The 26,308-nt window shown below is 57.0% G+C and overlaps 1 protein-coding gene across 3 annotated transcripts; it reads right to left on the bottom strand.

The window, feature by feature from the left end:
- Positions 1-169: 169 nt before the first annotated feature.
- CLCN7 (chloride voltage-gated channel 7) lies at positions 170-25,070 on the bottom strand. 3 transcript variants are annotated; one of them, XM_067012208.1, is made up of 25 exons: positions 24,863-25,070; positions 16,520-16,591; positions 13,301-13,372; positions 13,141-13,206; positions 12,634-12,766; positions 12,292-12,401; positions 11,561-11,641; positions 10,620-10,682; positions 10,425-10,508; positions 9,826-9,919; positions 9,497-9,561; positions 8,987-9,103; positions 8,261-8,315; positions 7,863-7,923; positions 7,130-7,268; positions 6,252-6,345; positions 5,083-5,252; positions 3,779-3,830; positions 3,416-3,543; positions 3,144-3,229; positions 2,772-2,901; positions 2,146-2,205; positions 1,868-2,044; positions 1,526-1,606; positions 170-1,377 (listed from the first exon to the last, which is right to left on the bottom strand). In XM_067012208.1, the coding sequence occupies exons 1-25, from the start codon at positions 25,013-25,015 to the stop codon at positions 1,291-1,293; spliced, it is 2,430 nt and encodes an 809-aa protein (XP_066868309.1). In that variant the 5' UTR covers positions 25,016-25,070; the 3' UTR covers positions 170-1,290. The 3 variants fall into 3 exon arrangements, with proteins under 3 accessions (XP_066868309.1, XP_066868311.1, XP_066868310.1); XM_067012210.1 differs by lacking the exon at positions 24,863-25,070 and adding an exon at positions 24,496-24,515; XM_067012209.1 differs by lacking the exon at positions 16,520-16,591.
- Positions 25,071-26,308: the final 1,238 nt, after the last annotated feature.

Genomic DNA, 26,308 nt, shown 5'->3' with positions numbered 1-26,308 from the left:
CCTCTCGCCTGCATCTCCCTCTCAGGAGTGTCCCTGCTGGGGCACTGCCTACCTGCACCACACATGAAGGAGGGCCGCATCCTGGGTTGCCCCACCCCCCAGTGGGCCTGTAAATCCTGGGAAACTGGACTGTGGTCTACGCTGGATGGGAACAAGAAGCTGGCACCGGTTGTCTGGGTACAATTCCTTTATTTCTCCCATTCAGATCCCCACACTTGGACCCCCGTGCCCCCCATGGAGGGCTCCCCTACCAGGAAGGAAGAGGCCTCTCGAGGCCCCATCCCCTAGAAAGTGGCTAAAACCCAGGTGGAGTGCCCACCAACCTACCACAAAGCCATCCACGGACCTCATCACAGAAGTGGGCTGGAGACGTGAGTCACTTTAGAAAAAATGTCCCGTGGGGCACTGGGGACACAGGATACCAAATCTGGCACTGCCCAGCCTGGGAGGGGTGCATCCCTGCTCTGGGTTCGCCAGCTCATCCCAGAAACAACCTGCCCCCAACACTGGAAGCAGAGCTGCCCCGGAACATCGCTCGGGGCTGGGGGTCCTCAGTGGCCCGTGGGGCCCCCGTGTGCTGAGAAGACCCGTCTTCCCTGTGCCGTCCACACGGGTGCTGTGATAGAGGCGTGGCTGGACTTGGGGGTCCATGCCCACAGGAAGGTCTCAGCTCTCCCCTTTGGCCCAGACCCTGGCTCAGAGTCCATTGCACCAAGCAGGTGTGGCTTGGGGTCCACCGATGTCTGGGAGTGCGGCTCCAGGATCTGCCCTCCAGGTGGTCCTGCTCCCTTGAGCCCTCGCCTTCATGAGTCCAGCTTGTGTTTCTGCCCAGACCCCAAATCTCACGGCCACAAACTGAACTGAGGGCTGAAAGGGACAGGACCAGAGGCCTCTGCTGCAGCCACGAGTCGCCCAGGCCTCCAGCTGGTGGTGCTTAGGGTGCAGTGCTTCCAGGCAATGGGCCCGTCCTGGGGGCTGCGGTACTCGGACCCACAGGGCCCAGCCTGCCAGCTGTCACACGTGCACACACATGCAGATACATACGCACACTCGCAGTCCCTCAGAAAAAGAGCAGCAGTTCTACAAACTGACTCCTTGAAGTCCGGAAACAGGAGGCTGGCGTGTGAAATCTCGGAGGATGAGGGAATGAGTTCGGGTGGGGGGGGGCACTGAGAACATGAAGAGACCACATGTGTCACACATTGGCTGTGCTGTCCCCGAGGTCTGGAGGACGCTGGATCCGCCACTGCCTGCGGAGCGAGGCAGACACCCCAGGGAGGGGCCAGGGCCTCACGTCTGGGCCAGAGAGAGCTCCTCTAGGCCCCCCTTCCCAAGCCGGTACCTGGCGAGGTCCTTCCTGGTCACCAGCCCGACCACCTGTGGGAGCAAAGCCAGGTCATGGGATCCAGTGGCCTCTGCCTCTATGGATGCCCCTGTCCTGCGTGTGGAAGACAGAATAGTCTGGGGGAGCCCTGCGTGTGCGCAGGCAGGATGGTATGCAGCAGGCAGTGGGCTCCCCCATCACCTGATTGCAGTTGTCCACCACCACCAGGTGCCTGAGGCCCAGGGCCCGAAACAGCTTGAACACCCGCGGGAGGGATGCCTCCTGCAATGTAGACACAGCCTCAGCTCACCCATCGGCCCCTGCCCTACCCCGGGACAGGAGTGGGGCAGGACCGGCCACCCCCCTGCCACACCCTCGCCTCAGCCAGCACATCCTGCTCTGTAGCCACCTCCACCCTCCTACAGATCTCGCCCCCCACCCGTCCACAATGGCCAGTGAAGCCAGAACACCGCCAGGGGTGGTGGCTGCATGAGGCTCTGGAAGTGGGGGTCAGGCCCCTGCCCCCCACCACCCCTGCGGCACCTGGGGCACCGTGTAGGGGGAGGGGTTCATGAACTCGGAGAGGTCCATGGTGCACTCCCGCTCGTCCTGGGACACATGGATGGACTGGATCGGGGGGAAGCGCGGGTAGGCATCACGGAAGTCCTTCAGCCGCAGCCGGCGCCGTAGCAGGCCCATACAAGAGCGTTCTATGAACACCTGCGGGCGGGAGGCAGGCAGTGGGTGGCAGTGCCTCAGAGCCCAGGGCCCTGCCTGGCATCTCCTGCCACCCCCTTCTCCCGCCACCCCCGACAGCCTACCTTGTGCTTGAGCAGGACGATGAGCTGGGAGCGCAGGATTAAGCCCTGGAGCCGGGCTGGCTGCACAAGAAACAAAACACCCTTGTCTGCAGGGGACCTGGGACTTGAGACCTAGGGCCCGCCCTGCCAGCTAGGCCAGAGGGGCCAGGCAACAGCACCGGGATGCCTGGGGGCTCCAGCCAGGGTCCCCAGCGATGCTGGATGCCTATGAGCACTGGCCCTGCTGCAGGCATTTCACCTGCACGGGCTCATGGATCCCCAAATGCCCAGGAGGGAAGGCAGGACCCCAATCACGAGGTGCCGAGAGACCATAGCATTTGTGGGGGCAAAAAGCAGACCGTGGCCCAGACGTCGCTGCACCTTCCATTAGGACCTCCTGACAGGCACAGCTGTGACTTCTCAGCTGGGGGTGCAGCTTGGGGTGTGATCACAGGACACACAGGTGCATCAGTAACCCAAGCTGCGGGGACAGCGATCACATGGACCTGTCTTCACAGCCGTGTGACCAGCGGAATTCTACCAGAAACCACAGAGCAGGGCATCCACATTCACGGGAACCATGCCCCCCAACACGCCCCACTCGCCGGCACAGATGATGAGCCCGGCTTCCTGCAGCTGGGTGGTACCTGCGTGCCGTCGGCATCCTCCACCACTGGGAAGCCGTTATGATTGGACGCCGTGCTGCTCAGCACATCCACAATGATGCCCACCTTCTCCCTCCTCCGCAGACAGGTGACTGGTGTGCTCATCACCTCCCTGTGGAAGACACGCTGTGATCCACCACGGGGCTGAGGGAGCTTCCCCAACAGCTCAACATGCAGGAAGTGGCCAGACTCAGGAAACCTGGAGATGAGGTGGGCCGGGAGCCCATACCCCCAGGTGCTGCCCCAGGGGAACCAGCCCAGCACCCACGTCCTGCTCCAGGCTGCCCCCACAAAGCCTCCCGGGGCGTCCAGCACCCACCCCCCAGCCTGCGGGCCTGCCCTGGGGAGGGGTACCTGGCAGTGAGCGAGTGTGAGGTGACTGGGGCTTCCCAGTGCAGGAAGGGCACACTCTGCAGCTGGATGTGCATGTCGTACAGGCCCTGGGGAGAGGACGGGCACAGCCATGCAACAGGCTGCTTGCGGGGCAGCCTCCACAGGGCCCCCTCCCTCGCGGTGGCCGCAGACCGCCAGTCTTTCTCCCAGCCTCAGGCTCCGATGCCAGGGGCACGGAGAGGGGCCGCAGAGCGAGGGCAAGCAAGGCAGGCGGCCTCTCCCACAGGCCGCACCTCGATGAAGACATCCCCCACAATCTTGGCGGTCATCAGCACCAGCATGATGGGGAAGCCGTAGGTCACGTTGCTGGTGGCCTCCATCATGATGACTGTCAGGCTCAGCGTCATCCTCACAATCCCACCTGCCAGGAGGCAGGGAGGGGGAGGGAGGGTTGGGGGGGCACGAGCCTCTGCTGTGCCGCCGGCCCCTCCCGTGTCCCCCTGCCGTGTTCCCTGTGCAGCTCCCACTCTGTCCATGCAACCCTGTGTACCGGCCCCCCCAGATAGCACCAGATGGGGACAGTGAGCCTGCCCAGCCACACGCTGAGGGAGTGGCCCTCCTGACCTCCGGATGCCCATGCTGCAGCCAGTACTCACCCAGCTGGGCAGCTGCTCCCATCAGGGCATACTTGCCAGGGTCTGCCCAGACCTGCAGGGAAGACAGAGGGGATGCTGGGGGGAAGTGGCAGCCAAACCCACCAAGATGCACTGACAGCACTGGGCCCAGGAGGAAATCCTACAGTTTACGCAAAAAATGGTCTGTGGCAGCATCACCTGAGTTTGTAAATACCCTAGCTGTGCCCGCTCAGGGATGCACTGAATGAACTCTGCCACCTGCAGAACTCGGCAGCCTAAGACAGGAGGGTGTGCACTACGGCCGGGGTGTGGGGGGCACCCCGCATGTGTGCAGTGACCAGAGTCTGTGCACAAATGTCTGTGCCACACCAGGGAGCCTAAAAAGGAGTGAAAAATCAGACTCATGCTACAACATGGACAAGCCCTGAAAACATGGTGCTCAATGACGACGCCAGACACAGAAGACCATGAAGTGTGATTTCATGAATCTACAAAAATCAGAAGAGGCACATCCATGGAGGCAGAAAGCTGATTAGTGGCCACCAGGGGCTGGGGACGTGACTGCTTAATGGGGACAGGTTTCTTTTGGGGGTGATGAGAACATCCTGGAACTAAGCAGCAATCACGGTTACACAGCTCTGCGAACAGGCTAAAAAGCCACCCAACCGTTCACTTACAGAAGAAGGGAGTTTATGGCAGGGGTCCCCAACCTCCGGGCCATGGACTGGACAGCACAGCAGGAGGTGGGTGGTGGGCAAGCGAGTGAAGCTTCATCTGCTCCTCCCCATCGCTCGCATTACTGACTGAACCATCCCCCCACCCCCATCCACAGAAACACTGTCTTTCAGGAAACCGTTCCCTGGTGCCAAAAAAGGTTGGGGACCACTGGTTTATGGTACGTGAGTCACATATCAATTTTAAAAAAACTAAACTAAAAACCATGTCTGGAAGGAAACCTGGGACACATGACCTGGACCCAGGGAGGGGAGGCTTGCTGTGCATCTCTTACAGTTTTTTAAAGTCTTACCTGAACAACTAAGATGCAAATAGAAGACTCACAGAATAAAGACCAAGGAGCCCACAGATGCAGGTGGGAGGAGGAAGCCAGGAGGCAGCTCCGGGGCCAAGGCCTGGACACCGCACTTCCAGGCCCCAACTCCTGCACCTGCCCCATCCTTCCACACCATGCTCTCTCCCAACACCCGTGCCCTCCCTGAAGGCCACAAGCACTCATGACCCCTGCTCTGGCCCATGGTGGCCCTAGTGGGCACTGGGAACACCGCCCCTTCCTCCCAGCCCAGCTGGCCCCTAAGACCCCCACTTACCGCGGCCCCAGTGAGGTAGGACAGGGAGATGCCAAAGAGCCGGCCCCAGGCAGCTCCAATGAGCAGGGATGGGATGAAGACACCGGCCGATACCGTGAGCCCGTAGGTCCAGCAGGCCAAGAAGAAGTAGACCAGGGTGAAGAGGCCGAGTGTCATGGGGTTGTAGGAGCCTGTGGACAGGGCGCTGGCCAGGGCCTGCCATACGGACTCAACCCCAGGCAGAGCTGCCTGCCCAGCAGCCCGTCACAGCCTCCTGGTCACACCCAGACCCCCAGAGTCACCCCCTTCTCAGAGGCCAGGGTGCCGGGTCTTGGGGTCCCAGAACTCAGAGTGTGAGCACAGCAGCCCAGCGGTAAGGGCAGAGGGGAGCTGGGGCCACTGGGGCCCAGAGCTGCCAGCAGGAGGGTGACCTGGGCCAAGGGAAGGTGGCTGCTGAGGTCTGCATGGAAACGGGTGGCACTGAGACCACCAGAGGTCAGGGGAGGGTGCAGGAGGGAGACCATGGCCACCACAGCCACCACCCTGCACCAGGTGACTCCAGAAGTGGAACACACACACACACACACACACACTCACTCACTCTCTCTCTCTTCCCAGAACTGGCATGTCAGAAAACAACTAGAGCCACAGACAGATGGGCAAGCACGTTGCAGCAGCCACTCTGGATCTCGGGAGTGTGCCCCTCCTCCCCGCCCACACCCCGCGGAACTGAAACAGGGGAAGTGGAAGCAGGTCTGTGCCCAGTATGAGCCTGTTTGTTATTAAGAACGTGAAGCTGGGCAAGGCGCCTCGCTGGTATACGAGTCACCAGGCTGTTTGCTAACCGAGAGTGACCTCTGCAAACAGTGCCCAGAAGAAGCAGTGCCCAGTCTCATCCTGGAAGGTGAGACTGTCTTAATGAACAACAGGATGGCCTCCAGGGAGGGAAGGAGACACGTGGGGAGCCTGGCTGGGCCCTTCCCAAGCACTGGCCACCAGCCAACCCCAGGCTGACAGCCCCCACGCTCCAGCGCAACCAGCCCTGCAGGGAGGCAGCAGGGGCTCGGCCAGAAGCCATCAGCCAGGCCTGGGCCCAGTGTCTGTGGGCCGGCTGCAGACCAGGCCAGAGGGGACAGGCCCACATGGGGACCTGCGGCTGACAGCACAAAGCGCGGAGCATGGGCACACACCTGGGGGGTCGTGGAAAAGGCTGACCACACTCTTCTCTGGGGTGTTGAAGAAGGCTGCAGCCATCGAATTATACTCGCCATCGGCACAGAAGAGCTGCAAAGTCAGGAAAGAGAACAGGCCAGTGGGACACAATGTCCTGGCCTGGACAGCATCAGGCACCAAGCACACAACAGGTGGGGTCAGGCTGCTGTCTTGGAGGGGAAGCAGGACCCAAGAGTCAGACCCTGGCCCAATGAGGGCTTCAGAAGCCATCCGGCCAGGCGGGGGCTGCATGGCGAGCCTGTCCCTAGGGCATGTGGGGATCCAAAGGCTCACATTTGGAGCACGCTCCCACAGTCCACTGGGCAGACAGTGGGCCCCTGCAGGCCTTGACCAGGGCAGGGGCTCCACGCAAAGCTGTGTGGGTCAACCCCACAGCCCCAGCAGAGCCAGTCATGCGCCCCAGACCCACATCTGTGACAGGCCTGTGAGTACACACTCCACACCCACCGGCAACCGGCAACTGCTTTCAGTTCTGGACGTTTCCCATAAACAGAAACCACACGATGTGTGGCCCTTGCTGTCTGGCTTCTTTCACTCAGCAGTGTTTGCCAGGTTCATCTGTGTGGGAGCACGTGTCAGAGCTCCAACCCTTCCTACAACTGAGGAAACCCACTGTGTGGACGGACCACACTGTGTTCACCTGCTTGTCACTGACGGGCACAGGGGCTGCGGGGAGTTGTGCCACGGTGAGCGTATGCACACGAGTTTCTGTCTGTAGTCCCCTTGCAGAACTTGTCAGGCTGCTGCTCTGAGAGGACCGGGGTGAGACCCCAGGCCGACATGGCACCCACCCATGTCTGGGAAGGCTCGCCCTGCCCCTGCCCCGGCCGCCTACCTGAAGGGGATAGGACACAGAGCTCCCCTGCAGGGGCTGGCAATCCCGGGATGAATAAATCAGCACGAAGGCAACCGTGGCCGTGACAGCAGCCACCAGCATGGCCTCGATCACCTGAAGGCAGGGCCGGTGGATGTACCTGGAGCAAAGAGCTGGGGTGGACTGAGCTGCGGGATGGCTGGGGCGGCAGCCAGGGCAACCTGAGCCTGCGACTCAGGAGAGCCATCCAGGATGCTGAGCTCATTTGATGACCAACCCGTCCTGGCTCCTGAACACTCTCAGGCTGCCTCCCAGATGCTCCCCAACTGCATTTTAAGTTGGTGCAAAAAGACAAGAAAGAAGAATGCCAAGACCCACCCCTAAGGCTTCAGAAAACCAGAGAGCTCCCATGATGGCTCTGCTAACAGCAGAGGACTTGTGTTGGACCAAACGTGCCCAGGTCAGGACGGCCCCGTACAAACCGCACTGACACTGACGTGAGAGGCCCAGAAGAGCATCAACCCAGGGCCGCGCTGGATCCATGGGCTGTGCCTTCCCTGCCAGGGGCCACCCTCCAGGCCCCACCCATCCCCCTGCCGAGTGGGTCTGTCCCCTCACATACAAACCACCGTGGAGGAGTGTGCTTGACACATGGCTTCCACATGACCCCGTGGGCAAGAGCCCATGATTGGTCAGTTTTCAGATGCCCTGCGTAGCCACACCTCTCAACTCAGTCCCTGAACAAGTTTCTCACCTGATTCGAAACATCGTCAACCAGTAATTCAAGGCGTTGAACACAGCTCCAAGAATGCCACCTGGGACAAGGAAGGAGCTGCGTGTCTGGGACTCGGGAAGAGGAGCAGGCTGCCCAGGCAGCAAATGCCTGCTGGGTAGACGGCTCACGTCCCACGGGCTTTCAGAGTAAGGAGTGTTGCCCAGGTCCGTCTGCTTCCCAAGGGGCTGTCATCAGCCAGAGTGCAGCTCCGGTCCTCCCAGGGTCGGGCTCCCTCCCCGCTGCCCTGGGCGGTCCTGGGACAGCCAGCAGGGGTAGAGACTGCGTGCTTCTCTGGCCCTCGAAGCCGGGTCAGGCCTGGAGCCCCGCAGGCCCTGTCCCCACTGGTTGGTGCTGTCCCACGCGGGGACGGCCCTTACCCACCACGCCCATGGCGATGAAGATGGGGATCTCGTGGATCGTGTACACCATCGTCTGTGCAGAGGGAGGAGAGCAGACCTTCTGTGAGGAAAACTGCTGCCAGATCCTGCTCAGACTCGGAAGCAGACGTTTCACAGGACACACCTTTGCACAGGAACCCTGGCGCTTTCCCGCAGGGCGAGGAGGCCCCCAGAGAGAAACGCCGGGTGCTCGGGCAGACCGCCTGCCTCCTCACATGGCGGCTCCAGGGGGCGGCCTGGCTTTTGCCAAAGGGTAAGTGAGGGGCCACAAGCAAGGGAAGAGGATGCTGGTGACCTAGCCACCCAGGACCTCTGATGTGTCCACAGGTGAGGACCAGCCCCCGAGCGGCTCCCTGGGCTCAGCGCACAGAGCAGGCCGCCCCAGAAACGCTGCCTGCGCCTCTCGGCCTCCAGAAACTGCTGCAGGAGTGCTGGCCACCAGTCTAGTGATGCTGCCTGACAGTCTGCAGGCACCTGAGCCACCCCTGAAGTGCCCGCTGGCTGACGGGCGCCATAACCTGTGCAGCTGGGTCACGTGCACCCTCCTGGAGCACCTCCAGCCCCCGGTGCTAACAAGGGCCCTATCCCACCGTTAACAGCTAGACCTTTCCAGAAGCCCAGCTCTCAGGCTGAACCTTGAGTAAACAACCTGGGCCCTGCTCATAGAAAGAACCAGAGAAAAAAGGGGGCAATGCAGTGGGTTACCTCAGTGTCAAATCTTCCAAAGTTGATGAGACCAGGGCTGGACAGATCCCACACGTTTCCGTGGTAAATGCTTAAGACGAAATTCAGGGTGAAGGTGGAAATCATGGAAGCAAAGAACTGAAGGCGGAAAGAGACCAGTACTGTCAGAGCCGTGGTGATGAGTTGCAGCAGTGCGTACAGCGGCTGAGCCCAGGGCCGGAGGGTGGGGAGGGGCTGCAGCAAAAGGGCTGTCTCCCCTCCTGTCACCTGGGTGGCGCCTAGACCCTCCGAAGGCTGAGGGAAGGTGGCCCGGAGCCCCACTGGCTCGGCTGGGGGAAGGAGGTGTGCGGAGCCTGGGGTCCCGATGAGGACGGAGGAGAACCAGGCCGATGGCTCAGGGACCCACCAGCTGGACAGGAAGCTCAGGTGCAGACCCCACAGTGTGGGTCGAGAGCCACGTGTCCACCCAGCCACGGAGGGCCAGTGCCAGGGCTGCCCGACCTCGGGAAGGTGGCCGTCCCAGGCACTTACGATTCTCCACGTCAGGAACTGATTCCAGAAGGATGCACCCTCCTCCAAGCTGAACAGGACCCCACCTGGAACAGTCAGTGGCCCAGCCCTGAAGTGCCCGCCCAGCCACAGACAGCCCCTCACCCACTGCCACCCATGCCCCCAGACCCCAGGACACTGAGCCAATAACAGAGGCAGCCACTGGGGCCTCTTGAGAAGCCCACCCCACACCCTCACCAGGCACTGAGTCCATAAACCCCCAAACCACCCCTCTCACAGCAGGGAGAGCCTGGCTCCCCCAACATGGGCCATCACCAAGCTCTCAGACCAGGCAGGGCCGCCCTCCTCACCCACAGGGGCCCCAAACGCAGCAGACACTCCGGCCGCAGCTCCTGCTGAGACAAAGTCCCGCTTCTCTGTGTCTCTGCGGAAGTACTCGAAGATCTGAACCCAGACAGACAGAGAGAGGGTCTCAGCCAGTGCCTCCAAGGGCACTTCTATCAGAAAGGGGAGAGGTGGGCCCAAAAGTGAGGGAGGAGGGGAGGGAGGAACGGGGGGAGGCCTCTGGACACGCCACTCATCAACCATGGGGCTCACAACCCACAGGACTGAAGAGTCGGGTCTCTGGCAGCTTGCCTGCCCACCAACATCCAGAGAAAATAACCCATTCACAGCAATATTTAAACACTGAGGTTTGTGCAAGAAGGACCAGAACTGAGCACCGGCAGACCACACACGACCTTCCCGACCTCTCTAGGCCATGCATTCCTGTGAGCTTACAGCTACAAGTCATTTCCTCGCAGAAACGCACACTCACCCACAGCACCAAGGCAACAGAATGCCCCCGTGGACAGGATGCTAGGGACCCTCAGAGGCGAAGGGAAGGAGGCTGCAGGGGAGGCAGGGGCCCAGCCCTGGGGGCATGGACGTGGGTGCAAGGAAGACCCACCTTGAAATCACGCTTCAGTGACGTGGACCTCCCCTGGGAGACCCCAGCAGCAATCACGGAGCCCGAGTGGATCATTGGTCCCTCCTGGAAAGCACAGACGTCCGCGTTCAGATGGGCGCGGCTCCGTGGGGACACACCGACCCCAGGCCCCGTGGGTGCAGAGGGACTCAGGCAGGGGCAGCTGCACTCTGTTACCTTCCCCACGGCCAGTCCCCCAACGACGGACAGGATCACGCCGGACACTTTGATCACTAGGGTCTGGAACACACAGGAAATTGCACCAAGTCTGATTAAAGGCCACACGTGGTCCAAGAACCTGAGTGACAAACTGCCCACGGGAAGGGACCTAATCACGTGAGCCCTTGGCAGGCATGAGCACCAAAGAGGGGGCCAGCACCCAAGGCGGGCGTCCTGGGGGAGGGGGAGCTGGCAGCTGATGCTCTCCTGACGCCATGTCTTCAGCCCTTCTGTCCCAGGTGGTCATGTACACACACAAGACACACAAACAGCAGCTGTCACTCCGTCCTCGGGCTCCGGGCTCCAGGCTCCTGCACCCGCACCTACCTCGGGCCCTGCCCTCCTGCTGCAGGGCATGGAGCACAGACACCCCCCCTCCTGTCCGCTCCCTGGAGTACCTCCTCCCCAGACAAAGCAGGAGAGATGCCGCCAGCAAACCCCAGACCAAGGCACGCCAGCTGCACACCCTGAAATGATCACGGGAGGAAACCTGACCTCCTAACCCCTCGGAATCAGTGTGTTTACCCGGAAGATCACATACAATGAGATTAAGGAAAATTCTGAAAAAAGGAAAAAACTCACCATGCAACACAGCTACTCTCGTTCTGAAATACTAACCACCGTATGGAACTTAAAATATGTCTACGTGGTTGCAATCGTGACAGATGTACCTTTCAAGTATTTTTGCGTCATTCAGAACATACGACAGATTTACCATTTTCCAAAGAAAGTTCACATAAAATCTGCCAGCACATCCACACGCAGGCTTGAAAGCAGCAAACAGCACGGGTCTGGGCGAGTTTGGGAGGTGGAGGTGGACAAACGACACACTTCTCACCAAGCAAGGAAGGCCCTTCGGCTAAGCCCTGAGCTCCCAGCGGGGCCGCCTCGCGTCTCACCTTGAGCCGGACCACATGGGGGATCTTCACCCCGTTGAGGAAGCACTTGATCTGGGGGATCCCGCTGCCAGCAGCGACCGGCTGGAAGGAGGGGCGCCAGCACTGAGTCCGCAGGCCGAGTGAGCCGCCACTGACGCCGCCGCCACCACCAGGCCCAGGAAGACGCGCCACGCAGTGCCCAGGCCGCCCACGGAAGGGGCTTCTTGCCTCTCCCCACTGATACACAGAGCGACCGACCACCAAGGGGAGGAAACGCCTCGGGCATGGGAGGGCTCAGTGTCCCCGAGGCAGGAGGGGGTTCCCAGGACGATGGGAGGCCTACGTCACACACCTGCTGAGGGGCTAGCACTTTCACACACTCTGGGGGACACTGCACTGTACCCCAGACAGAAGCTCCTGGATGCTGCCCCTTCTTCCTTCCAATGCCCCAAGGGAAAAGCAAAGGGGCACAGGAAGGAAGGGTGCCCCAGGAGCATCTGACCCCTCGGGTGGGTCCCTACACCCGGACCCCTGCGCTGGATGCTGCCTCTGCTCCCTGCTGCGTGAAGTGGGCGAGGGGCTGTGTGGGTGGATGGGCATGGCCGCCAGGACCAGGGTTGGAAGGCCCAGGTGGGCTTTGTTTTGGTTGAACCGCCTGATGCCTAGCAAGGACTCCACTGCAGTCTAGCCAGTGAGTCTCACCGGCAGTCGCGGCGGGGGGTGGTAGGGGAGCGGTGGAGGGGCCCACCTACCTCTATGAAGGCAACGATCACAGAGCCCAGGAGCACAAAGGCCACATTGAGCGAGGCCCACAGCAGGAGGGAGAAGGACAGCCCGCCCCGTGCCGTGAACCTGTCGATGTCCGGGCTTGTCAAGGACCACGCAGGGTGGTGTCACCCAGGTGCCACTCCCCAGTGGGCTGCACTCTGGACTCTGGGACCTGGAGCACTTACTGGGCATCTCAGGGTCACCACACAGCCTGACCCCCAGACATGCAGCCCCCGCCCAGTCACATCCCCCGGCCGATGGCATAACACGGGTGGGGGCTCCTCCTGTGGACCCGCCGGCTCCGGTCAACCACAGACAAAGGATACTGTCCTTGACTACCCTGTACTTGAGGCCGGCCAGCTTCTCCACCACGATGTCGATAAAGCAGGCCACGAGGCCCGTGAGGATCCCAATCATGCCACAGATGACCCAGCGCTTGATCTCCACAGTCCGAAAGGCCTGCGGCAGTGGGCAGGAGGGAGGGCGCTGTCACAGGAGGGTGTGGAGGCGGGACGTCCCGTTGTGGCCTGCTCTGGTGACTGCTACCACGCACAGGGCTGCCCTCAGGACCCTGAGTCCCAGGAAGAGCAGCCCCACCGACATCTCAGAGGCCGTGGAGCACTGGTGGGACGGAACTCCCCAACCCGGTCATAACCGGATGCTGACGCTCCAGCCGCCACAACCGCTTCCTCAGTGGTAATGATGTGACACCCGCACGGGTCTCCGCGCCGGGCAGCGGCCAGCGCTCACTCTGGGACACCAGCTGGAGCCGAGGGGGGAGGGAGGTGGTGGGGACACCGCAGCCATGAGGCCCAGCTGCCTGCCAGACTCACTGTGTGATTGATGCGCCGCTCCTCCTCCAGGAACAGCTGGTTCTCGCTGTTGTCATAGTCCAAGCTCTGCGGACCGGGCAGCAGACACACTGGTAACTGACCCCAGCCCACAGGCTCGGGTCGGCCACCATGGGAGAGGGCAGGGAGTAGGGGGGCCCACCTCATACTTGAGGGACAGAAGCTTCTCGTTGTGCGGAATCTCCTTGGGGAAGGGGTGAAGGGGGTCCGTGTCCTGTGGGAGGAAGAGGCAGAGCTTGACAACCCAGCATATGTTAAGAATGAAGCAGAATGAGGAAGGGGCCATGCTCACTCATACCGCAGGGCAGGGAATCTCCTGAGCCCAAAGCTAGACAAGCACAAGGTAGGAATTGGCAGACACAGACGCTCCACAGGACACCAGCAGGCCAGGTACTGCAACGCCGCAGCCAGGCGGGTTTATTCCAGGAACACACAGCAGGTTGACCCCCATAAAGCAATTAGTGTAAGAAATCTGTGGTCCACGTCCAGGTTCTGGCACCGGACTCTGACCCACCCCCTTGGCATCTCTGGGTGACGAGTGTGTCTGGGCTGGGGCTGAAACACCATCACGGGATTAGTGGGCTGGAGACACAAGCAGCTCATCTCTAACGGCCAGGGATTCAATCAGTCCTGCCTGTGTAATGCAGCCTCCACACAAACCCCAAATGGAGGGGTTCAGGGAGATTCCAGCTGGTGAATGTGGAGGTGCTGGCAAGGTGGCTCCTAGGGAGGGCGTGGGGGCTCTGTACCCCTTCCCACACCTTCCCGGGGCATCTCTCCCACCTGGCTGTCCTCAAGTCATGTCCTTTATGATAAACCAGTAACATAAGCAAAGTGTCCCCCTGAGTTCTGCAAGCCATTCTGTCAAGTTATAGAACCCGAGTAAGGGGCGTGTGAACCCTGATATACAGCTGGTCAGTCAGAAGCACAGGTGACAGCCTGGACTTGTCACTGGTATCTGAGGTCGGGGGGTCTCGTGGGACTGAGACTTCAGCCTGTGGGTCTGCACGGATGCCGGGCAGTTAGGGTCAGAATAAACTGACCTGCAGGACACTCAGGTGGTGTCTGGACAATCAGAGGGTGAGTCAGTATGAAAGTAAAAACAGTTTGATACTGTTCCAATAGAATAAAGAACCAAGTCCACATGAAATGAACACCTCAGCAGTCACAAAAATCATCTGACAAAACTCAACCCTCAGTGATAAAAACACTCAATAAACCAGGAATAGGGCTTCCCTGGTGGCACAGTGGTTGAGAATCCGCCTGCCGATGCAGGGGACACGGGTTCATGCCCTGGTCCGGGAAGATCCCACATGCCGTGGAGCGGCTGGGCCCATAAGCCATGGCCGCTGAGCCTGCGCATCCGGAGCCTGTGCTCCGCAAAGGGAGAGGCCACAACAGTGAGAGGCCCGCGTACCACAAAAACAAAACAAAACAAAACAAAACAAAAAAACCCAGGAATAAAGGGAACTTCCTCAACCTGATCAAGACACGTATAAAAAACCCACAGGTAACATCATGCTCAGTGGTGAAAGAATGAAGCTCTTCCTCTGAGATCAGGAACAAGATGAGGATGCCTGCTCTGGAATTTCTACTCAGCACTGTCCTGGAGGTTCTACCAGCAGGGCAATTAGGCAAAAGAGAAAGTGAAAGGCATCCAGATTAGAAAGGAAGTGAAACTCTTCTTTGCAGGTGACATGGTCTTATGTGTAGAAAATCCCCAAAAGTACACTAAAAACAGATAGTATTAATAACACATTTAGTAAGATTGAAGATCATAAGATCAGTATACAAAATCAAATGTATTTCTACACACTTGCAATGAACGATCCAAAATGATAGAGAAAACAACTCTGTTTACAATAGCATAAAAAGTAAGATACAGAAAATAAACCTATTCCTAAAATACGTTTAACAAAAAAGTGTAAGACTTGTACGCCAAGAATTGCAACAAATTGTTGAAAAAAACTGAAGACATTAATAAATGGAAAGCTATACTGTGGCTCAGGACATTTGATGTTAAGAGTCAATGCCACCTCTAAATTCCAGCTGGCGTTTCTGAAGAAACTGACAAGCTGAGCCTAAACCCCACATGGAGATACGCAAGGGATCTTGAAAGGCAAAACCTCCTTGAGAAAGAAAAATGATGTGGGATGATTCAAACTTCCTACTTTTGAAACTTACTACAAAGCTAGTCATTAGCAGAGTGTGGCCCAGGTGCAAGGACAGACTGAGAGCCCAGAAACAAATACGTAACGCAGACCCGATGCAGCCAAAAATAAATAAATAAATATTTATAAAGCGAAAAAAAAAAAAACCCACAAAAACTGACCTGTGACAATGGTGCTGAGACAATTCAACAGGGAAAGAGTAGTTTTCTCAAGAAATGGTGCTGGGAAAACTGAGCATCCATATGCAAAAGAATGAATCTGGACCCTTATCTTATACCATGTACAAAATTAGTGAAAAACAGATCAAAGATCTAAACTATAGAACTCTTGTAAGAAAAGGCGAGCAAATCTTTGTAACCTTGGCTTAGGTGATGGTTTCTTAGACATGACACCCAAAGCACAAGCAACAGAAAACAGATCAAATGGACTTCATCAAAATTAAAAGCTTTTGTGCTTCCAAGGACACTGGCAGAAAGTGAGGAGACCACTTATGGACCAAGTGGAAGTTTTTGCAAATCCTGTAACTGATGAGCAACTTGTGTTTAAAGTATATGAAGACCTCTTACAGCTTCATTATAAAAACACAACCTGATTAAGAAACATGCACGGGGTCTGAACAGAGTTCCTCCAGAAGACATGAAGGACACATGGTACCAGCAGCCTCAGGGAAATGCAAGTCGGAACCAAGAGCCACCTCCAAGGAGGAAGTCAAGTGCAAGTCTGGGGGAGGGGGTTTCGGGAAATGCTCCCCCGGCAGCTGCTGGACAGTTCGACCACAGCACAGGGGCAGGAGAAGTGGACATCACCCATGTCCAAGGGCCCACCACCCTGAAATGCCCTCCTGCAGGCCCCACACCTGCCCATGGCACCTGCCCCCCAGCCTGCACACAGCAGCTAGCTCAATGGTCCTGGCCTGACATGTACTCCCCAACCTCTGCTCATCGGGCAGCCTCAGGGGACAGGGCCCCGCAGAGCAGCCTTCCCTGGTCGTCCAGGCTCTGCAGACCCACTATCTGCACATCACTCTGTCCCCATGCTCTGCACAGAACCGCCACTGTCTGCCATCCTCTTGTTCAGGTTTTCTGTCTGCCTTCTGCTAGGCTGTGGCTCCACAAAAGCAGGCCTGACTTTCCCAGGAAGGGGCCTGGCATGAGCAGGAGCTCCAAAAATGGGAAAGGACAACCACTCACAGAGTCCAGAAGCTCATCATCCAGTTCCACGTTGCTCATCTGTCCAATCCGGAAAAATGCTGAATGGGGCGACTAGAAGCAGAAGAGAAATCACAGGCTGCTTAGCTATGGGGCTGGGCTGCACTGTGCACTACCCCATCACCTGGTCCTGCCTCTGGAGCACAGAGCCACACCTGCCATGTGGAAGACTCTAGCAGGGCCAGCGCTGGACCCCAGGCCCATCCCCATGACCCACAGCCTGTCACTGAGGAGCCCAACCTCCAGATGGGAAGCCCCACCCCCTCCAGATGAGAAGCCCCACCCTCCCCTGTTCTACAGTGTCCTCCTGGCCACCCTCCTTCCCTGGCCTGGAAAACCCTAGCAATTGAGGGCCCCTCCTCCAGGAGCCTTTCTATCCCCCCATCTCCAAGCCCCATCTTTCTCTGTTCAGCCCCATCATGACACTGAGTGGCTACCAGGTGGGGACCCGTCACGGGCCTCCAGGCAGCCCCCCGAGATATGTGCCCCTTTCCGGGGCAGGATCTTTCTGAAGCGGGGCTGCACTCCTGAGCACAGGGGCAGGTCAACCACAGAGGACGGACACCCTGGCACGTGACTGCCCTCATGCCCACTGCCAGGCATGGTGGAGGTCAGGACTAGGGATCAAAACACAGGCTGCTCACAGATGCATTTCAGAGAAACAAGTCACGCTGCAGGACACAAACACTGTGTGGAACATACAGCATGAAAACACGACCCGGTGCTCCTCTGAAATGCAGCTGGGCGCCCTGCCCTGCCTCTCCTCTGGCGGAAACCACGAAGCAGTGCAGGAACAAGGACCATGGAGCCCGCCATGCCAGAGCCCTGAGCACATAGTGACTCCAGCACATAAAGTTTAATTCAGCAGCACTAGTCCTACTGCTACTGGTGGTTACTGGGGGGTAGGGGGGACGAGGGGGTTTTGGGGACACTGGCGACTCCACTGAGGGATGTCGAGCCCTGGGGCTGCTGTGCCCAATTACACAGCCTAGGCATCTAAAAAACAAGAAACGTGTTCTCTCCAAGCTCTGGAGCCACAAGTCCAAACTTGAGGTGTCAACAGGGAGGGCCCCCTCTCAGGGTCATGGGGAGGATCTTCCAGCCTCTGATGGATGCCGGCAATCCTTAGTGTTCATTCCCTGGCTTGTGGCCACATCACTCCAACCTCTGCTCTGTTGCCACCGGCCTCGTGTGTGCGTGTATACATACACACGCGTCTCTCCTCTCCCATGAGGACACCAGCCTGACCACATCGTAACTTGACCACAGCTGCAAAGGTCTCAGACACGGGTTCCAGGTTAGGGGTAGAGACATTCTGGGGGGCACTGCACACCCCACGACAGGTGGTAACTTGTCAGGTGCGTTCACTAGACCATCATCCTGCTCCACCGTATGACTGCACTTTTCTCTATGTATATACGGAAAACATTGGTACAATGGGTGGGTGAGGAGAGAAACATAGCTGTTTTCTTTCTTAAAAACAATTGAGAGAGTGGCATGGACATACATACACTACCAAATGTAAAACAGATAGCTAGTGGGAAGCAGCTGCATAGCACAGGGAGATCAGCTTGGTGCTTTGTGACCACCTAGAGGGGTAGGATAGGGAGGGTGGGAGGGAGGGAGACGCAAGAGGGAAGAGATAGAGGAACATGTGCATATGTATAACTGATTCACTCTGTCATAAAGCAGAAACTAACACACCATTGTAAAACAGTTATACTCCAATAAAAATGTTAAACAAACAAACAAACAAACAAAAAACCCCAATCGACAATGCCCCCAAACTGCTGAACCTGATGAGAAAGGCAGGGCGGGCCCCCCAGCTCCAAGCACGGGCAGAAGTGCCTGGCCCGCTGGCCCAGAAAGGATCCCAGTTCCAGAGTGAACTCAACCCAGGAGGGGGCCCGGAGCTGCAGCCTCTGCTCCCCACGCACACACGAGTCATCAGGAAAGTTGTGCTGGTCGCCAGCCTGCCCACAGCAACACAGAACAGGGACGTCTCCACGGAGAAGACGGCGTGCAAAGACAGGCAGAACTGAAAGTCGGACTGTGAAAGCAGAAGACCCATCTGCCGTCCAACCCAAAAGACGGAGGCCACAGACCAGGTGGTCTGGCTGTTTGTATCTCACTCTTCACTGATGGACTGCACCCCGTGATCACTCCCGCCGCACCAAGTCAGCCCCTGCAGAGCAGCGCCTCTGCCACCTAAACAGTCCCCGAGGCTCAGGCTGCAACCGCGCACACAGCTGGGGGAGAGTGGGGCAGAACAGTCCACGTGGCACGGACTCACTCGCTCAGGTGACAATGGGTCCTCAGCACCCGGCCGGGAGGATGCCAGGTGAGCACACATCTACACCGGACAGCTCCATTCTGGACCTGGAAATGCGCTCATGCAGAGATGGCGCCCCCACTACAGCTCCCAGGCACACCCTCTCCCACCTCCAGCACCTTCCTGGTTTCATCACCTCTTTTCCAAACTTTATGAGCATCTCTTAGGAAATATCTTTTTTTTTTTTTTTTTTTCGGTACGCAGGCCTCTCACTGTTGGGGTCTCTCCCGTTGTGGAGCACAGGCTCTGGACACGCAGGCTCAGAGGCCATGGCTCACAGGCCTAGCCACTCCGCAGTGTGTGGGATCTTCCCGGACCGGGGCACGAACCTGTGTCCCCTGCATCGGCAGGTGGACTCTCAACCACTGTGCCACCAGGGAAGCCCAGGAAATATCTTTTGTGATGAAAAAAGCCATTTACTGGAAGTTCAGTGATTCATTTGTTGTGTCTGTTCCTTTCTCTTTTTTTTTTTTTTTTTTTTTTTGCGGTATGCGGGCCTCTTACTGTTGTGGCCTCTCCCGTTGCGGAGCACAGGCTCCGGACGCGCAGGCCTAGCGGCCATGGCTCACGGGCTTAGTTGCTCCGGGGCATGTGGGATCTTCCCGGACCAGGGCACGAACCCGTGTCTCCTGCATCGGCAGGCGGATTCTCAACCACTGCGCCACCAGGGAAGCCCCTTTCTCTTTTCTTAAATGCAAGTTAATTACTAGTAGTTCCTCAAACTATTGATACACACAACAGCCTGGATAAAATCTCCATGCTTTCGAAAGAACTGAAAGATTTCAGACCACGTGGTTCCAGAGACCTGATGCGCTCGAAAGGTCAGATCTGGATGGAGGACAGATTTGGGGGGGAGGGGGTGACTGTAAGAAGCAGGACAAGAGCACTGATGGACGTGTTCATACACATCCACACGTGTGACAATGGCAGGGTGCTACTCACACACACCGTGCCAACATCAATGCCGGGTTTGGCACGGTACTACCGTGAGGTAGGACAGAACCACTTTGGGAAACTGGAGGAAGGCACACAGGCCCTCTCTGTACTGTCTTTTCAACTTCCTGTAAGTCTACGATTATTTAAAAATTTTTAAAATTTATATGCAAATGATACTACATCAAAGTGAAGAACTTCTGTGTATCAAAGGAAACAATGAACAGAGTGAAAAGGAACTAGCCCTACAGAATGGGAGGAAATTACAGATCATGTAACCGATAAGGGTTAATATCCAGAATACATAAAGAACCCCTACAACCCAACAACAACAAACAAGCGGATTAAAAAAACAGGCCAGGGCTTCCCTGGTGGCGCAGTGGTTGAGAGTCCGCCTGCCAATGCAGGGGACACAGGTTCGTGCCCCAGTCCTGGAGGATCACACATGCTGCGGAGCGGCTGGGCCCGTGAGCCAAGGCCGCTGAGCCTGCGCGCCCGGAGCCTGTGCTCTGCAACAGGACAGGCCACACGGTGAGAGGCCCGTGTACCACACAAAAACAAAACAAAACAAAAAAAACAGGCCAGGGCTTCCCTGGTGGCGCAGTGGTTGAGAATCCGCCTGCCGATGCAGGGGTCACGGGTTCGTGCCCTGGTCCGGGAAGATCCCACATGCCGCGGAGCAACTAAGCCCGTGAGCCATGGCCGCTAGGCCTGCGCGTCCGGAGCCTGTGCTCCGCAACGGGAGAGGCCACAGCAGTGAGAGGCCCGCATACCACAAAAAAAAAAAAAAAAAAAAAAAAAACAGGCCAAAGACTTGGGACATGAAGATCAAAACCACAATGAGATACCACCTCACAACTGTGAGGATGGCCAAGGTGAAAAAACAGAATAACAAGCACTGGTGAAGATGTGCAAAAACAGGAACCCTTGTGCACAGTTGCTGGGAGTGTTATATGGAGCAGCTGCTGTGGAAAACAGTATGGCGGTTCCTCAAAAAATTAAAAATAGAATTACCTTATGATCCAGCAATTCCACCTCTGGGTATCTACCCAAATGAACTGAAAGCAGGGTCTCAAAGAGGTGTTTGTACACCCACATGCATAGCAGCATTTTTACAGTAGCCAAGGGGTGGAAGCAGCCCAAATGCCCATCAACAGATGAATGTATAAACCTAAGGTGGTCCATCCACACAATGGAGTATTATTCAGCCTTAAAAACAGGGAAATCCTGTCACATGCTACAGCATGGATGAACCTGGAGGATGCTGTACTAAGAGAAAGAAGCCAGTCACAAAAAAACAAATACCCTATGATATCACTGCTATGAGACGTCAAATTCATAGAGACAGAAAGCAGAATGGCCTTTGCCAAGGGCTGGCGGAGGGGTGGAGAGTCAGTGTTTACTGGGACAGAGGTTCAGTTTGAGAGGATGAGAAAGTTCTGGAGGTGCTGGGGTGACAGCAGCACAACACCGTGGATGGACCTCATGCTGCCAGACTGCACACTTAAGACATGGTTAGGATGGTGAATTGTGTTATGTGCTTTTACCATCATTAAAACAAAGTTCACAGACAATTTAAAGGCCGCCTGCTGTCCACTCTGCCACTTTGCATTTTAACTGCCCCTCCCAGCCCAATGCCCCCCAGCACTGAGGGCATAGGGCCTCCGTAGCCAGGGGCTTACAGTCAGAAAAATCAAGCTGCCCATAAACAAAAGTCAGTGTAAACCGTAAGAAAGGTTTTGAGGGCGATGAAAGAGCCTGAGGGAGAGGACTGCCCGATTCGGGGTTGGGGAGGCGCATTAGGCTGAGACCTGATGAATGATGTGCAGAGGGGGCCGGATGGCAACAGCCCCGCCGCTGCACCTCGCTTTCTGAGCGCTGCAGCCTCTGCCCGGGAGGCCTCCCAGGACCCTCTGACTAGGCTGGGCCCACCCTGGTCCGCAGCTCTCTGCACTGTCCGGTGGTGCCCATATCCTCTCCTGCCCCCCCCACAGACTCTGAGCCCCTCACACTAGACCTGAGCAGGTACCACTAAAAGCCTGAGGGAGCCCTCAGGGGAGGGTCAGCTGAGGGGGTGGGCCTGGACTCTGCAAAGCTGGGGAGGAGGGGGAGAGGAGGAGGGGGAGGAGAGGAGGAGGAGGAGGGGGAGGGGGAGGAGGAAGAGATAGTACAGGGCACTGAGGCAGAGGGACTTCCTGGAGGGGCTGCTCTGGGCCTGGGAGCCAGCTACGAGAAAGACGGGGTGCTCCCTTATGTTGAGCAGAGCTCAAGGGGCCGGTGGGGATGGTGATGACCTGCCCCTGCAGCTTGCCTGCACACAAACCCCTCCCGGCCCCCCATACTCTGACTGTAGCCCGTGGCTCCAGGTCACCAGGGCAGAACGCCCCAGTTCCCAGAGGAGTAAGATCCCCAAAACTGATTCTAAACACTAACCTGAGGGTCCTACCCCTCAGGTTGCCTCAGGCGGGGCTTCCCAAAGCTGAGGTCCCTGGAAAGGACCCGCATTTACAAACACTGCAAATACCCACCCCCACACCCGGAGCCTCTGTTTCTGGCTCAGATTTCCCTCTGTAAGTTTTCAAAACACTCTGCTTCCTGCTGCCCACATGACCATGACTTGCTGGCTGACCGCACCCTCTCCTCGCCCCAGGGGTGGACAGACAGCAACTTGCTGGATGACCCACCCTCACCCCACACTCAGGCACGACAGGCCGAAGGCTGGAGAGAGGGCAGAGCAACTCTGAATGGCCTGGTTCCAGCCAGATGGAGGCTGAGCTCAGGCCGGCCCCCAGCCCACCCTGCCCGGGGCTGCCCAGAGCAGCCACCTCATGGTGCCTGGCAGGTTCCCATGCCGGGTGCAAGAACACCAGCTTCCAACTCGGGATGCCCTGCAACAAACCATGAAGGACTAGGAGGTGGCAAGACAAGCTCTCCTGTCCAGCTCACCAGAACATTCTCATAGAGCAGTTGTTGGCCTGGGCTGTCACTTTAGTTCAAACGACCCTGGTCTGAGAGCAGCTTACAAGCCTCCGCGTCTGCTGCAGTGAACTCAGCCCTCTGGTCCAGAGCCGACCCTCCCGAAAGAAAGCCGGCCTCAAGGAGTTCAGTCAGCTGCAGGGGAGTCCCCCCAAGAACAGCAACTCAGAGATGATCACTTCCAAGCTGCCATTTTTAATACCTCTGAGAGTAACTAGCGTTTATCACCTTGTGACAGGCGGTGCTTGGGGCTGGAAGCATATTAGTTTTCCTGTTGGTGAGGAGCCTGAGGCACAGGAGACTGCAGCACTTGCCTCTGCTGGTCCAGAGCAGAGTTCCTAGCACCAATGCCTCCAGTGCCCGCCCCACCCCATTCACGCAAGGCCGTCTAAGGATCCTTCAAGGCTGGACTCTCCAGCTTCTGAAGGATTCTCCCACAAGATAAAGCTAAATTCGAAGCCTGCAGCTGTCCCATGCAGGTCAACCCCAGTTCCTTCCCCAGCCTCCACTCCCCACTCCGACTTACTTCCCAAATGCTCACTCCCTTTATCTTTCCCCTCTGTCCACCCGCCTGAGGATCATGCACTCTTCCAAGACTGGACCCAGTGTGACCTCTCCTGCCCTTGGGGTCCCTCAAGCCTTCCTCACAGAGCACTGGGCCTGGTTTTCCAGGAGCCCTGGCGCCAGGAGGAAGGAAGCTGCATCGTGCACTTCTGTGTCCCAGGCAAACTGCATGCATCCGGGCACACAACAGGCACACAATAAATTATGTTTTAAATTGTTTAAGAGCAGCTAGTCACTTGTTATTAAATGCAAATGAACAAACAAGAAAGCTCACAAAGGTTCTTTTAAGGGAATGAGTCTTAAGGGAAGAGATCAACAGGTTATTTCAAAAAAAGCCAACTCCTGTGTCTATGCATAAAGAAAAGTAGGAAACTCTTGAGCACATTCAGTCCCGAAATAAACCCCAATTCAATCTCGAAGCTTCTAATCTCTCTACCTGTCACCCTTAAAGCCAAGCCAGTTTCATACTTCTGATTTGTAAACTTCAGATTACCTTCTTTTAAAGAGTAAAAAAGAAACATGTTCTGAGAAGAAAACAACAAAGCATCCATATCCCCACCACTGCAAATTTCCCCCTTCCATGTCACTTCTCATGCAGACACAGAGAGCACTTCAACAGAAGATCCCACTCAAGGAACAGACTTTGACCTTCTTTGTCTGATGCATTTCTGGGGGCTGGGGAAACCTAGATAAGTTCTAGAGAAACAGCCTGATGCTTGAGTCCTTCCTCGTTAAACATCACACAAGTGTTTAATGGACAGATCTAGGATAAGAGGAGAAAAACGAAAAAACAATCACAAAACCGAGTAAGGCCAAGCAATCAACAAAAGAAGTTCATTAACTCAAAATTAACACACAGAGAAATTCACTTAAGGACACAAACTTCTGTGCTGACCTGCAAAGCACATTTCAACCGCTGTGCTTCAATTTCAATGAACTGCTAAAGGAAACTGAACGCACATACTTGTCATTCCTAAGGTCGCCCTGAAGGCCTGTCCCGCTCCCTGTAAAGATGGAGTCCCCCAGATATTCCCACTGCAAAACCAAACCCTGCAACCTAAGCTCTTAAAATCTCTTGACGTTCAAAAGCGACGCAGTAAAAAGAGTTGCTCATGTATACAGTGTTCCATAAAAAGAAAAAGAAAAAGGTTACCTAAGCAGAAGACCATCTGCCTTCCTTTTAAATCCACTAAGGAATAAACTGTGAGGAGATAAATTAGCTTCATGCTGCCGGGACTCGACAGCAGCGTGCGACTGGGCTCTCCCACGCTCCTTAACACCGAGGATAATGGGCCGGCTCCTCGACCCCGAGAGTCACCGGGCCGAGCGCCTCCCAGGACTCCAGAACCCCAGGGCCCAGGTTCCGAGCTCGCCCTGCCGTTTACCAAGCGGGACCCGGGGCGCGTTCCCGCCTCTGCCACTAGGACTGCCCGAACACGGATTCGCCGCGTCCCCGCCCGGCTCCCGGCACCGGCGACCGCGGCGCGGACCCGACCCGGCCCGCCTCTCCCTGGGCTCACCGCGCGCACGGCCGCGGGCCCGGCCCCGTTCAGCAGCGGCGTGGCCTCCCCGGCCGGCGCCCCCGGGCGCGCCGCCCTCCGTAGCAGCGGCGCCGCCTCGTCGTCGTCCACGTCGCGTCCGGACCACGACACCTTTTTGGAGACGTTGGCCATGTCCCGTCGACCAGGCAGCGCCGTGGCCGTGTTTGTTCTCGTGACCTGCGCCGCGGCCACGTGACCCGGATGAACGTCACGTGCCCCACACGGCACCCGCGTGACCCGGCGGCGGCCGCGTGGCGCGCGCAGCCTTCTGGGAGTTGTAGTCCCGCCACCTGGTGCACCCGCCTGTCGGGACCGATCACCACGTAGCAAACGGTTGTGCTGAGGACACAACATAGCCCTGTGGCCTTCCTGCGGAAAACGCTCCACTGATCCCATCCCAGGGGGAAAATGCAGATGAACCCAAATTGAGGGACACCTGCTAAACAGCTAGCCAGCTCGTCCTGTAGTGTCAGCGTCATGTAAGACCAAGAAAGGCCGAGTGACTGCCTTGGATGGAAGATTAAAGAGATGGGCAACTGAAGGCTGCTCGTGGGCCTGGCATTTTGGGGACAATTGGCAAAGATTGGATCTGCACTGTACATTAGGTAGCGGTGTTACAGCTGCGCCCAGTTCCCCAAGGGTGATCTTTGTCTGGGGTCATATCAGAAAAGTCCTTTTCCTCAGTAGACATACACTGAGATATTCAGGGGTTGTGATGTGATGTCTGCAACGTAGTCTCAGATGATTCACAAGCTAATGGTAATCACAATACGTAGCTACCGATAGCGGGAGAAAGAAAATGTGGTAGGATGTTAGCAGGTGATGAATATGGAGTAAATATAAATGACGTGCAATGTAGTCCTCTTGTAACTTTTTTCTTTAAACTTGAAACTTTTCAAAATAAAAAGATTTTAGAAGTTCTTTATAGGCTCTTCCCCCACATCTTTCAAAATAAAACCAAAATTGAAACCAAAATAAGAGGAAGGAAGCCCAACAGGATTGTTAAGTTTTCCCCACGATCACTGTGCAACAATTTTTTGAAAATACTAAGAAAAACATTCTTTCAGAAAAGGTGTTTTCTCCTTAGTGTGACCTGGCTTTGCCCTTTCGAGGGATGTTGACAAGCACGTGATGGACCTGTCTGTGGAGGAGGGCCTGGAGGCTGCAGAGTGAAGCTGGCACTGGACCAAGGAGCCTCAGGGCTGGTCCCAGGCTGGTTTGACTGAATGAAGTGGACGAGTGTGGTTTGTGTGAAACCGTCCAGGTAGGAGGAGAGCTGCACTCAGCGATGGGGAAGTGAGAACAGTCCCGGGGACAGAGGGGTGGTGTTGGGGAAGCCCCTCTGGATCCTTCTGTCCTCCCCCCACTCAGGAACGCAGCAGACACAGGTCAAAGGTGGGATTGATGGGGTTCAAGGTGGATGTG

Source organism: Kogia breviceps, chromosome 14 (genome assembly GCF_026419965.1).
Source record: "Kogia breviceps isolate mKogBre1 chromosome 14, mKogBre1 haplotype 1, whole genome shotgun sequence".
NCBI classification, from domain to species: Eukaryota; Metazoa; Chordata; class Mammalia; order Artiodactyla; family Physeteridae; genus Kogia; species Kogia breviceps.
The sequence above is the reverse complement of the archived record's forward strand: the minus strand, read 5'-3'. Positions and strand labels throughout refer to the sequence as shown.